The sequence below is a fragment of the Ursus americanus genome, chromosome 9 (genome assembly GCF_024610735.1).
Source record: "Ursus americanus isolate L20-20 chromosome 9, mUrsAme1.1.p, whole genome shotgun sequence".
NCBI classification, from domain to species: domain Eukaryota; kingdom Metazoa; phylum Chordata; class Mammalia; order Carnivora; family Ursidae; genus Ursus; species Ursus americanus.
In genome coordinates, this window is record NC_142135.1 from 42,954,430 (window position 1) to 42,969,112 (window position 14,683).

The 14,683-nt window shown below is 39.2% G+C and overlaps 1 protein-coding gene across 2 annotated transcripts in view; it reads right to left on the reverse strand.

Moving 5' to 3' along the window:
- Window positions 1–14,683, reverse strand: part of SLC26A7 (solute carrier family 26 member 7) — a 111,608-nt gene that overhangs the window by 60,328 nt on the left and 36,597 nt on the right. For both annotated transcript variants that reach the window (XM_045805987.2, XM_045805988.2), the window contains exon 5: window positions 4,686–4,850. In XM_045805987.2, the coding sequence (XP_045661943.1) occupies window positions 4,686–4,850 (165 nt within the window). The remainder of the gene's footprint in view (window positions 1–4,685; window positions 4,851–14,683) is intronic.

The window sequence follows — 14,683 nt, forward strand, 5'->3', positions numbered from 1 at the left end:
AACTAGGAATTTTTGTAATTTTTATTGTGCCTTTCAGGGAAACATCCTTTCTAATAAAAGATACATCATCATTTCTCAACTTAAAAAAAATATTCTATGGAAGAATTAAACTTTTCCCTCTTCTCTGTGTGGGGAACCAACTATCAGTCAAATATTTGAATCTTAAGAATGACAGGAATAAAACAGTGTTAACTGGTGAGCCCGAGTCCCAAGACAGAATGTTATTGCTTCTGCTTAGTGTGAAATGTATGCCGGCACTGTTTATCATTTGTTAAGTGAGTTTTTAACTATTGGGGTGGTGAGCTGAATAGATGGAAATATTTTTAAATAAAAATAAAACTAAAAAACATAGCGTTTCTTCAATTCCGATGACTAACCCTTTTATGAACAGCAGATATAGTAATTTTTTTTAAGTTTTATAAATTTTGAAGTCATCTTTCTAAGTTGCAAAAAGAGGTATAAGTTTGTTTTACTGTTTAGCTTTGGTTATCTGGTGGAGTCCTCTATAGATTACAGCAAAAGCATCTATTACTATCTTATTATTATTAATAGATAAAAGTATCTCTTACATAAGTAGCACTTTAAAACATCTTAAATTTGTTACATCCAACTATACATTACTAGTACAAAGATAATGGGTTCTATTTAATGAACACTTATTATGTTCCAGGCATTTCATTTAGCCAATGAATCCCAATAAGTATAATTATCACCAATTTATGGAACGGGCAACCAGAAGTCAAAGATAGTTGGTGGTTTGGTCAAGGCCAGAGTTATGACCTGAATTTGGGCTTCTAAGATTCTCAAGTTCTTTCCCCTGTTGCCTCTTTCTAAGGAAAAGAAAAGATCAATTAGTGTCTACCTGATTGTGTGGGCCCTAATAAAATCACCAGAGCTAAAAGTCAACTCAGAGAAAAAAACTGATTTTTACCCAATAAGTAACTAAAAAAGAATGTGCAATACTTCAAAGATCATTAAGAAATGGCCATAATTTAAAATTCATTAGAGCCATATGAATTTAGAGATAAAACTTGCAGAACAAAGGGAAAAGTAAAACATGATGTGTGAAGGGATTTAGGAAGGTTAAATAAAAAGATGAATTTGACCTAATTCTATCCACTTTTCTTGGGAATCAAGGAGCATAAGGGTGTACCCAGGGATCTATCTGCATATGAAGACCCTAGGAATTCTGAGAGAGGCGCTCAAAGGACCAGGGGCTGAAAGCTTTAGCAGGCTTTAACACTTATGGAAGATCCCTCATCTGGTGAAGCTCCTTAACAGGTAGAAGAGAAGTGGCCCAACTCTCTGATCTTAGCGGGCGTGGTGGCAAATGATCTACATGCCAGCTGTAGAAAGGGGAGAAGCATTAGGGCACAGCTACTTCTAAAGACCTATCAGAGGTCTGTTCTATAACCTGACAGGGCAGAACCTGCCACCACCTGTATCTGACTCAAACTGCCCTCTACAAATGTTCTGCCAAGGCAAGAACACCCAACAGCCCAGAGCATCCAAAGGGATGGAGATTTTAGATATTCAAACCAGAGAATCAGATTCTTCTAGTAGCACAGCATCAGGCATTCCCCAAGTAGAAGACACTGAAGAAACCATCCCAGTGGCAAAAAGGAGAGACCCCAACCTCCAGTGACCTCAGAACAGGATAAAGGCAGAAGGCTGTGTTTTCTCTCCCAGTTGACAATAAGGATAGCAACTATCAAAAGATATCAATACACATTTTGATTGGCCAAACTTGAATTCTTTTAAGAAAAATGAGTGTTCTGGCTGAGAAAATGAGGAGTGATCACTGGCTTATTGTGCAAGAGTCTCAAATAGTCTAGATATTAATTTATGTTCCAAAGATGATCAGCTAACATATCTTTATCTCCCACCAGCCTGAGTAGCTTTCAAAAAGGACAGAACAGTTGGGAAACCTCAGAGGTAGGAAGCATTATCGAGAAGTGAAAAATCCCCGAATGTGTTAATTCGCTCTCCTCTGGCTTCTCTGGTCTAATGGCCAAGGCCTCCATTTTTCCTCTGTTCTATACCTCAGTGCTGAGCTCAGCTCTGCTTCTGCACACCCCCCCCAAAACGATCCAGGGTCAAGTTAACATTTACATTATCATCATCAGGTTCTTCAGCCTAACTACCCCAAAGCTCACTTTGCAAATGCCCCAGTGCAACCTATGCATGATGCAAAATTTATTTCTTAATCTAAAGCTCAGATCACCACAGTTTTTGACATTAAAACATCCGCATTCGTTTTGAAACCCTGGCAAAGAATCAAAGCACCATTCCAACCCAGCAGCCTAAACAGCACAGGTCTCTGTGACGCTGAAAAGCAAAAGCAACTTTCTTCATTTTCAATCAGCACAAATAATAGCGATTTCCACCAACTGCATACTGTGAATTTCAAGCCAGCCATCTATAAATATTTTAAAATCTGATTTGGTTTCACTGTGAGAACTTAACCCCTGTCCCCAAAAGCTACACAGTATTTGACAGACAAGGTAAAGATTAAGTAGCTTGCAGTTTTCCTCACAAGAAAACAAAATGGAAAAAAACAAAAAAAGTCATACACAAAACACTTTAACATGGCATTTTATACACCTTACCACAAGAGAAACAAGCTGAAAGACTTAATGTCATTCTATCAGGCTACCCTGCTTCTTTTAACAGAACTAGAAAAAGGAGGAATGATTATTTGTGTGTGAATATTACTGAAAAGGCTAATTTGTAACCCGCTCACATTTCCTTACACTACACATGCACAGATGACCCCACCATTCAAGGAGGTCAAGACAGAATCCAATGCTGGTATGGTTCTCTGGTGTAGACCTGGTGTCACCAAAAGTCTTAACCGGACCAGTCACCTGAGGACTTACAGCTACTTTGGTCTGCTTTTGTTTGATCTGGAGCTTGGAATTATGTTGCCTCCAGGCTCAGTTCCAGGGTTCTTGTTTAGTTTAAAGCTCTCTATAATGAATGAATCATTGAGCAGGATATTACCTAAATAACAAAAATTCAGAACCAGCTTCCAGCTCCATGTTGCCAATTGCTGTCTTTATTGACTGCTTTATCAGTTACTCAGAGAAACACACATTTACGCAGATAAATAACACTACTTTTCACATACCAAAATGACAAATTCTAAAAAACAGTAATAATTAGAGTTGACAATGATACGGTGAGAGTGCAGTATTAATTAGCACAACTTTTCAGATTGAAATTTGGCAAAAATCTTACACCCTTTTGATCTGGTAATTCCATTACTAGGAATTGATCCTAATGAAATAATTAGTGATGCAGAAAATAACATACAAATAACAAAGACCTCACGAAGCCATGTATACTAGTGAAACACCGCAAACCACCTCAGCATCAGGCATTAGATGAAGAAATTCTTGTACTTATGTGTTAAGCTAATATTTAGCCTTGAAGATCAAGAAAATTGAGGGGAGGAGTACTCTCATTATAAAACATTACTGTTATTTAGAATGCAGCATTACATTGTGGGAGCTCAGAATGTGCCATCCCAAAATATGCCGCTTCGACATAAAGATGATCTTTAGTTTATTTTTTTGAGAAACAGCAGACACAAGGAAGCCCTGGACACAGCATATAAGTGACTCTTTTGTAAGAGGAATTTACACTCATAAAGGAAATCTCCCCTTGTAAGTGTCTCCCTCTCTGTACCAAGAAGGAAAGGATGACTCTAAGTCAAAAAGACTCTGATCAATGAAGAAGGAGCAACTTCCATCACGATAGCAAACCTTACCCTTGTTTACAGTACTTTTCCTGGTCACCTTCCCATAACCTGGCTCCCCACACCCTTGCCTCCTTTGTGTTAGATGAAGATGGTATTTACGCCCCAATTCGAGCCCCCTCTTTCAAGTTACTCATCTCTGAGTTTCTCCCTTGTATATACAATATACACGTTAATAAACTGTTGGTTGTCTCTTGTTAGAATCTGTTTTTTTGTGAGAGGGTCCACAGCTCAGAACCTAGAAGAGTAGAACGAAAATCTTTTTTTCCTCCTCTACTACATAAAATTAAGTAAAATGAATCTTGCTTGCCCTCCAGTTAGTTTATTAACAAAACATGCATTTTCTTATAAAGCTCCATAGGATGTGACTCCCTGTGCAGTCCAAGAGTTTAGGTCAGCTTTAGAAAGAGACAAAAACAATGAAATATTATCAGGGTAATATTTTGAAACTGGCCACAGGTTCCTCCCTCAGGTTCAAGTGCCTTTTAATAACTGATTGTTGGCTATTGGGGCCCCAGCCACCAACTGTGACCAGGCCTGTGACTGGAGCCAAACCAGAGCTCACAATCCTGAATGAATGTGGTAGAATGTACTGTAGTTAAATTGGGCACAGTCCCAGTAGATGGCTTCCATTAGAAGTTGGCAACATTATCTGGCTCTCAAAAAAAATTCCAGTTATTTTTTTTTCTAATCATGACCCCAAATTATATCATACTCAATTTTTATCAAGAATTGCTTCCAAAATTAGTAGATAGAACTCATTAAGCTAGTTTCACATCCAAAATTACATTAAAAGTATCCAAAAGGTTGTATTTAAACCCACGCTCCCTTCATACCGAAAAATCTCAGTATTAGAATTCACCAAAATTCTACTTTGTGAAACACACTCCCAAAATATACGAACAAAGACATATGGAAAGCTCACGTAAAAGAATCCAAGTGGTCCAGATATATATGGCATTTTCATTCCCAAGAGATACTTGACTTGTGAAGTCACGACGTGGGTGGCAGCCCCGGTTGTCATCGCACTGATCACGGGCTCCGTAAGCAGGAATGTGGCACTGCCCAGTTGCAGCACAAACATGGCCACCTGAGAGGACAAAGGAAAATGACATTTCCCAGGGTCCCTAGAGGAATTAACATCTGACACATTTTCATTTTCATTCCATACAGACATAAAGAACTACGCGAAATGGGATTCTTAAATCTTATATATTCAATATCTTGAGTTTTCTTGAAAACATAATTAGGTTCCAAGACTTACCCAATGTTATTGGGTACAACGTAAGTGCTCCAGTTAAAAGGAACACATTGTCCCCCCTGAAAACTGACTTCTTTTTTTTCTCTCTTCCTAATCACATAAGTCACAAAAAGGGGAAATAAGCTCAAATCAGTTCACATATGGGGCTCTGTGGAGAAAAATTAAATTTGCATTATCATATTTTAATTTAAGAAAAACTCAGAAGGACATGATTCATGGCTCCACACCCAGTAGGCTTAAAACCTCAAAAGCACTGCAGAAAAAAAGCTATTTCTTGAGTTTCTCCCAGGTTCTGAGAAATGGAAATACTTTTTTGACTAGAAACTCTGTCAAGTAGCTCTAAATGGCCAATACTAATAAGAAGATATGAGGACTTGTTATGTGGAAAAGAGCAAAAGACAGAGACAGATTAAAGGGATGTGAATTTAGAAACCCAGGAATCAGGAGAAAACTCATTTTCCTTAAACAGTCCCTTGCTACTCATAGCATCACGCTCCATGGCAAAACCACGTCATGACCAGACAAAACGATTAAGTCTGAACAGAAGCTGTGCATTGAGTTCTGCTGGGCACAAGACGACCGGAAGAATCAAAACTCTCCTCTCTCACTATTAACACAGCAGCAGTTAGTGTTCTTCCTTCACCGGAGAGAAAGCTTTCAGAAGATGGCCCATCCTTTCACTGAATGCAACTGTGTAAACTCAGAGAAACTACAAAACATAAAATTTAGTATTTTGAAAGTAACATTAAATTACATCCATGAGTATCCCCACACTGGAAAAGGGACATCAAGTGGGTCATGTTGATAGAGGCTCTCAACGTGTTAATTATAATATTTAGGTCAGGTCTTAAAATTCCTGCTGGAAAATAAGATTGATTACTAAAAATCAGAGGAAAGACTAGCAATGAGATCTCATTCCCTGAAAAGCTCACCGTGATGACAAAGAGAAGTATAAAGTGCTGATAACCCTAGAGAATAAATTGCAAAATACATCACTGTTATCATGTTGCAAGGGGCTTTGACCAAAAGGGATCGTGCTCTAAACTGCACCAGAGTACAGCTTCCCAGGCTCAAATCGGAAAACCTAAGTCCTAATCCTGGCTCCTAGCCTGACAGCCTAGCTGTGTGACTATAGAAAACCTCCTGAAATTTTCTGGACCTCCTCACCAACTATAAATCATCCCAGCAATGTCTATGCTGTCTTGTAGAATCATTATAAAATGAATATGAAAGAATCTAAGAAAGGGCTTCCAAACTGTAAAATGTGCACCAGGAACACCAGGAGGTGCCGTGCATGTTTACCCAGTATGGAAAACCAGCCACAGTTTTGAAAACATACAAGGGGCCACACCACCCTTCCCAACTCTGGAAAACTTGAGAGAATTTATCAGTGCAGAAGGACATGTATTCAAACTGTTTGCAGTTTAGCACCCCCCTTTTATTCAATATGCAATAGAAAAAAATAATACGGATCGCCAACACAGGAATCAGGCAACGTGCTTCTGCCAACATAGGAGACCAGAGTAGCAGCTTCTGCTACTAACATTTTTTTTCCAGAAACTATGTGTGTGTTTGTCAAAGCAGAATTGTCCTGAGGGAAATATGCAATCAGTGATATAGGTACAAATGGAACCCACTGATCTTCCTGGCGACTCTTGATTCATAGTCTGTTGATTTTCATCCTGAAAACATAATCAGTTAAGAAAAACATTGAACCAATTTTCCCCAAGCGTCTATCTACTAGTAAGTAAATTCCAACTTATGACATTAACTCTTACAGGCCCTAAGGATAAAATTAGCATATTATTGGGGTAAGATGAACACCAGAGAGATGGATTTTCAATCCGGCTAAATGCAGCCTACAAGCAATCCAGATCTTTGAAATTGTGAAAACTGTTTGCATATATGGAATTTTATGCATATGTGGAATGTTGGAAAGCTCTTATCTGGATGACAAGAAATCTTATCTCCATTTATTTTGAGAAGCAAGCTCTTTTGGGAGGCCTTGTATAAACCATCACCATTTTACCTTCTGTTTATTGTTTCCTAAATTCTAGCACCTTTCTAGAGGAGATAATGAGTTTTCACGGCTGAGAAACAAAGGTCACTTAACCTGAAGCTCCACTTGACCACTTCCAGCAGCCACTGGCCGTTAGTAGCAGCTTCTTAGTCATCTCCACGGCCTGAATGTTACAAATGGAAGGGCCCAGGAAAGTACAAGATATAAAGAGTTCAGCCTTTTCACACACTGAAAATGCATACACCTGCCTTACAAGAGAAACTAGAAAAGATGGAATACCCTCCTTTAAAACTTAGTCAAAGATTCAAAATGTTTCTGTAATATTCTACTTGTACACATTTTTATGCTTTAAAAAAAAAATCTTCCCAGCAAGAGATAAATCCCTAAAATGGAGAATTCTTGACTCCGAAAGGTCAACAAGCCCCTTAAGAGCTCATTTCTGATACAAACCATTGGGTATGTGAAGGATGACTGCAAACATGTGAGCTTTAACTGAAGAAAAATTACTCTTTTCTGGATGACCTTCTCCATAACCCAAGACAATGGCAGATATTTTAAGGACAAAGAGGAAGAGGAAGAGGAAAAAGGAAAGAGAAGGATCAGAAAGAGAAGAGGAGAAATTTAAGAACTCTTCTTTTCCCACTACCCAAATTTGAAGTTTATTCACATCAAAATTAGGGGTCTAGCATATAGCGGCTGATGTACGTCAGCTTGAAGATGGCAAGCACCCATGCAACGCAGGTTTCTACGAATCTAAGAAGATTATTTTAGAACTTAAGTATATGAAATGAGGATCCTTCTAGACTATTTTGCTTGGAGGCCCCGTATTTAAATTTTATACCAATGTTAAGCATTTTTTTTAAGCTCATGACTTAATAAACAGCCACCTCAGCTCCTTTTACTAATAATATAGATGACAATAATTCTAAGCTGGCTGGCCAACTCCCAAAATTGGCCATGTGATGCTTTATGAGAAAATGATTTTATGCAATCAATATATTTCAGCTGTTTGTAGTAAAGCTGATGATCTGGGCTAACGCTGAAAACCTCTGACACACATTATCAAGGTTCACTGCGTGATACTATTGGGTAATGTTTCTATAAACACCATGTGTTCTATATAAATTGAATGCATCTCAGATTTCAGGCCATTTTTTGCAAGTGGCCTTCAACTAGTGAAAAAAGAAAAGAGTACATAGTAAACAACTGTCCTACCCAAGCGGATGGAATACAGCATGCATTTCAGGTTTTGTCAGTTCCTTTGCAATCTGGTTTTTACATTATACGAAGTCATTTATTTGTCTGCTCAATAAATATTTACTGAATACCTACTAGGGGCTAGCCGCAGCATTGCTGCAGAATACAATGATAAAGATACAGTTCATACTGTAAAGAACCATACAAGGAGAGGGGAAATGAAAATGTTGAGAGGGGGCACTATTAACCAAACATATAAAGAACTGTAATGGAGGTGGACTAGGAAAGTAAAGTCTGAGAAGCTCTTTGGGTGGGAGCTAAAATGCTAAGAGCTGGGGCACCTGGGTGGCTCAGTCGTTAAGCGTCTGCCTTCGGCTCAGGGCGTGATCCCAGAGTCCTGGGATCAAGCCCCACATCAGGCTCCTCTGCTGGCAGCCTGTTTCTTCCTCTCCCACTCCCCCTGCTTGTGTTCCCTCTCTCGCTGGCTGTCTCTCTCTCTCTGTCAAATAAATAAATAAAATCTTTAAAAAAATAAAAATAAATAAAATGCTAAGAGCTGTGTTCTTTACTGAGCAGTGTGTGCAGGTCTGGGGAAGAGAGCTACATTGCTCATGACAATAGGAAAACAACTGAGTGCTGCAGAGGGATAGGGCAAAAAACCCCGCGTGGTGAGAAAACTTGAGAATCAAAAATGTCAAATGGATACCTATGGTTATACGCTATGGATTTGAGAATATAAAACCCTCCTCCATACTGTTCAGTGCTAAAAGGGAAGGAGCTATCAAGCCATGCAAAGACATGGATATATCTTAAGTGAATGTTGTAAGTGAATGGGGACAGTCTGAAAAAGCTATACACTGCACGATTCCATTTACATGATATTCTAGAAAAGGTAAACTATGGAGACAGTAAGCAGATCAGTAGTTGCCAGGGCCTTGGGAGTGCGAGAATGTGTAATAGGTACACTACAAGGAACTCATTAGGATGGTGGAACTATTCTGTATAAGACTGTAATGGTGGATACGTTAACAGGCATTTGTCAAAATCTGTAGATCTTTACAGCACAAGAGTGAGCCTTAATGTATGAAAATTTTAAAAAGAAATCATTTGGAGGTCAGGAGATCCCAGAATGGAATGCAGAAGATGACAAAGAATCTGCAACCACTGCTGTGTTTTCTATTTCTATAAATTTTGCCTTTTCCAGAGTGTCATTCAAATGGCATCACATAATATACAGACTTTTCAGACTAGTTAAATGGATGAAATAACCTCACTGAAAGGGGTGGCAAAAAAAAAACTGCTCATGTGAAAAACTCTGGAAATGAGTAAAGTCTGTAAAACCAATGATGAAAAAGAAACACTGTAGTCCAGCTGATAATGTTGTTTCCCATGGGAAGAGGCGTTAACAATTCTGAAACCACTATACATATATACTGGAATTTAAAAATTAAGTAGATGGATGGTGAATGGTGGGAGCCAGGTTTCTCACTGTTGGAGAAGTTACAGAGCAGCAAGGGGAAAAGGCTAGGTTGATCACTGTGGTAAGGGATTAGACTTGGGGATATCTGGGAACTCATGTTTAAAGACAGATACAGGTAGTCTGCCTCTAATTTTTTTACATTTAGCAGACTGTGCAATACATTTCCTCTTTGTATTACTTTTAAAAGCTAACAAGCCTGGGAAAATGCGCACTTCAAGTTCTGAAATATAAACTCAGCGTGGTAGGCAGTTATTCTCCAAATTTCCACTCCTGGTTATTCAATAAAACACTAATTTATGGGGGTGCCTGGGTGGCTCAGTCGGTTAAATATCTGCCTTCAGCACAGATCAAGATCCCAGGGTCCTGAGATCAAGCCCCACATCAGGCTCCCTGCTCAGAGGGGACCGTGCTTCTCCCTCTCCCTCTGCTGTTCCCCCTGCTTGTGCTCTCTCACTCTCTGTCAAATAAATAAATAAAATCTTTTTAAAAACCCACTAATTTATGAAGGGATTTTGCAGATGACATTAAGGTTATGGCCTTTACAACAGGGAGAGTATCTTAGGGAAAAAATAAAAATAGATACAGAAAGATACATATAGAAATATATATAGATATGTCCGCATACATAGGTTAATAGACATACATATATTTCCTCACTCTGTCAGCTGACAGGGCTAGAAGCAACAACACCCCAGTTGCAGTGAGCATACCTAGCACCCAGATCTTGATCTCAGATGCTATTCCCCAATAAGAAGAACCAGGGCTCCTTGGAGAAATGGTTGATTCTAGGACTGGGGAAGGAAATACACATTATGAGTCTGGATTATCTTGTAGAGTCAGAAAGAAAGGCATTCCTCCAAAAATAAACAAACAAACAAATAAATAAATGGGGGGTATGTCAAGGAGGGACATAAGAGCCATCTGAAAGATCTCCCAATGCCCAAAGCTAGAGCAATTTGAGGAATAACATAAATAAAGTAGCATTGGACTATAATCCAAAGGATAAAATAAATATCCTTGACTCTATACTGATATAAAAAATTGATTACATTTTTTAAATAGGGGAGCTGGGAGATCTCCTGTGTAAATTATTATTCCAATAATCTACATAGACATTCGCCACTCCTTATCTCAACTCCCCACTTAAGGTAACTCCCACCTCTTAAGTGTGTGCTCTGCATATTGACTTCTTTCCAAAGAATACAGTATGGAAAGGGGGGGAATAAAGAAATTTTACATTGGAGTAACCTGACAAACACTAGTTCAGCCAAGTGATTAAGGTTAACATCAAGAATAAGTTATATTGATAGTCTAAACTTCGGATATGAGGTAATCAGAATGCCACTCTAGCTGTCTTCCTCCTAAAAATCCATAACCCCAGTCTAATCATGAGAAAAATATCAGACAAATCCCAACTGAGGGACATTCTATAGAATACTGACCAGAAGTTCTTAAACTGTCAAGGTAATCAAAAACAAGAAAAGTCTCAGACATTTTCACAGTTAAGAGAAGCCTGAAGAGAGACAGGACAATTAAATGTAACATGGTGTACTGGATACGATTCTGGAACAGGGGCGCCTGGGTGGCATAGCGGTTAAGCGTCTGCCTTCGGCTCAGGGTGTGATCCCGGCGTTATGGGATCAAGCCCCACGTCAGGCTCCTCCGCTATGAGCCTGCTTCTTCCTCTCCCACTCCCCCTGCTTGTGTTCCCTCTCTCGCTGGCTGTCTCTGTCTCTGTCTAATAAATAAATAAATAATCTTTAAAAAAAAAGGTTCTGGAACAGAAGAATGACATTAGGTAAAAATTAAGTAGGGCTGAGTACTACATATGGACTCAGTTAATAGCCATGTATCAACCTGGGTCATTAACTGTGACTGATATACCACACGAACCTAAGATGTTACTAACAGGGGAAACTGTAGGTGGATGGGGGAAGTGGCAGCTCTGCTCTCTTTGCAACTTTACTGAAATCTTAAATGATTCTAAAACAAAAAGTTTTTAAGAAGGGAAAGAAAAGAACCGCCTCCACATCTTCCACAGAATCCTGAGGTAAGTCGACATTTCTCCGCAGTGTGTGTACTGCGTCTGACGAGTGCCTGAGTTCCACACACATGGGCATCGGGGAGGAGGACCTTCAGAGGGGCTTCAGACAGCTGGGCTCCAAAGGCATGACGTGTGTATAAATAACCACACCAAGACAAATGTGCACACGTATAAAAGAGAGGACTAGAAAACACGCGACAGATTTCAGAAGGAGAAGGGAATTATGCTGGATAGGGGCACGCTTGTGCCTTGACACATAAGGAGGCATCCAAGCAGGAGAAGTTATTAGAAAGCATTCCAGAAGGGGGAATGAAACATGAGAGACTATGGACTATGAGAAACAAACTGAGGGCCTCAGAGGGGAGGGGGGTGGGGGAATGGGATAGGCCGGTGATGGGTAGTAAGGAGGGCACATATTGCATGGTGCACTGGGTGTTATACACAACTAATGAATCATCGAGCCTTACATCGGAAACCGGGGATGTACTGTATGGTGACTAACATAATATAATAAAAAATCATTATAAAAAAAAAAGAAAGCATTCCAGAAAGAGGGAAGAATAGGAGTATAAAGGAGGACAGCGTGGATATATTCAGAAGACAGAGCTGCTAGTTCAAAAGGAGCACAACTTGCCTAAAGGGAGTAATAGAAAACAAAGCAAGACATTTTGAAGTCAGAATATGAAGCACCTTAAAAGTAGTGAAAAGAGAGTTTTGCAGGAGTGAGTGACATCACTCTTCCATACATTTATTAAACACCTAATTTTGCCAAGAAGTGTGTTGCATGCTGGCTCAAAAATAAGAGCTGGGCGTTGGTAGGATTAATCTGATGATAAAATGTGGAACAACTGGCCATTTAAACGTGTCAGTATACAAAGAGTAGCTGAAGGAAAAAGGACAGAAAACACCTAAACTGGACACAGCAGGAATGGAGAACAGAGATGAGCCATGTGTTGGATAATCTAGAGGTAAACTGATCATAGGCTTAGGAAACACAGTTTTATTTTTTTTTAAGATTTTATGTATTTTTTATAATTTTGTTATTATGTTATGTTAGTCACCATACAGTACATCCCAAGTTTTTGATGTAAAGTTCCATGATTCATTACTTGCATATAACGCTCAGTCCACCATGCAATACGTGCCCTCCTTATTACCCATCACCGGCCTATCCCATTCCCCCACCCCCTCCCCTCTAAAGCCCTCAGTTTGTTTCCCAGAGTCCATAGTCTCTCATGGTTCATTCCCCCTTCTGTTTACCCCCTCTCCCTTCTTCCCTTTCTTCTCCTACCGATCTTCCTACTTCTTATGTTCCATAAATGAGTGAAAGCATATAATTGTCTTTCTCTGCTTGGCTTATTTTGCTTAGCATTATCTCCTCCCGTCCCGTCCATGTTGCTGCAAATGTTGTGAAATCGTTCTTTCTGATGGCTGAGTAATATTCCATTGTATATATGGACCACATCTTCTTAATCCAGTCATCTGTTGAAGGGCATCTCAGCTCCTTCCATAATTTAGCTATTGTGGACAATGCTGCTATGAACATTGGGGCACCTATGGCCCTTCTCTTCACTATGTCTGTATCTTTGGGGAAAATACCCAGTAGTGCAATTGCTGGATCATAGGGTAACTCGATTTTTAACTTTTTAAGGGACAGTTTATTTTTCATTTGATTTTTTATTGTTGAATATATCTGAAATTCACTGGAGTTAAGAATTATTTTTATTTGGAATTACATGGTTGAAAGGGGCACCATAAACTTTTCAGTTCTCAGGCTTTTCTGGGGAAAAAAAAAAAGGCTCTCATGCAAGAGGTGATGAGAATCAGAAGTGCTGGGGGTGGACAGTGAATTGACCCTTCTGCCTTCCTTTCTGCCCCAGTTATAGAAATCAATGACATTATAGGATGGGATGATTGGAGCATGATAGTATTAAAAGACACAGGGGCACAGGAAGTGGTTGTATTTTTATTTTTCACTGGGTGGTGGCTGGGGAATAGCTGTGGGAAGAGGTGGGAGATTTCACTGACTAGGTCTTCACATTTCAGCCGGACGGATCTGACAAAATCCATAACCAAACTAGAAAATTATAATACATTTTCTTACTCCTTTTTCATTAAGAACTGTTTACAGTTTAAACAGATATAAACACATTCCCTATCTTCTGGTCAGGGATAGAGGGAGAAAATGGTAAATTAATAAAAGTTAAAAAAAATCTCAATTTAATTTTGGCTACTTAACATAAATGATATCATTAACATTTAATTGACCTTTTTCTTATTCAAGTTATTCAACTTGCATTTATTAAATACTAGCTACTGGAATTACAGAGATAAACCGTCTCCACTCTAGAGACTCAAGTGTAGAAAAGCAAGTGTAAATATGGGGGTAATATTTCCTGGTAGATAGAAAAGTCCTATCACGTGAGTCATGAGCCATGTCTTACCAAAGGAAGTAGGGGGAATCACTTATAACCATGTCCAGAGATATCAGGGAAGGCTTCTCTGAGATAATTTTATTTAAGCTGAGCCTAGAAGGACATGCAAGTGACATGGAAAAGGACCTTGAAGGCCTGGAGAATGGCTGGCACACAGTTGTACAGCCAAGGCCATTATCCCACCATTCAAGTCATGCATAGTACATAGGCTGATGCTGCTATTAAGGAGGTGAAATGTGGGAAAGAACACACAGAATGCCAGGCCTCAGAAGTTACTGGATGGAGTTTCCTTGCTTCCTGTCTTAGGATGAGTTTAGAAAGCCACGTAACTAGCATAGCAGCTAGCAGGCTGTGTACTGGAGTCAAAATCCTACTTGGCTAGTTCCTAATTATGAGATTCTAAACATAGATCGCTTCGCCTTTCAGTATCTTCATCTGTATAATGGGAAAAATAAAATGACTTATTTCATAAAATGTTGATGGGGA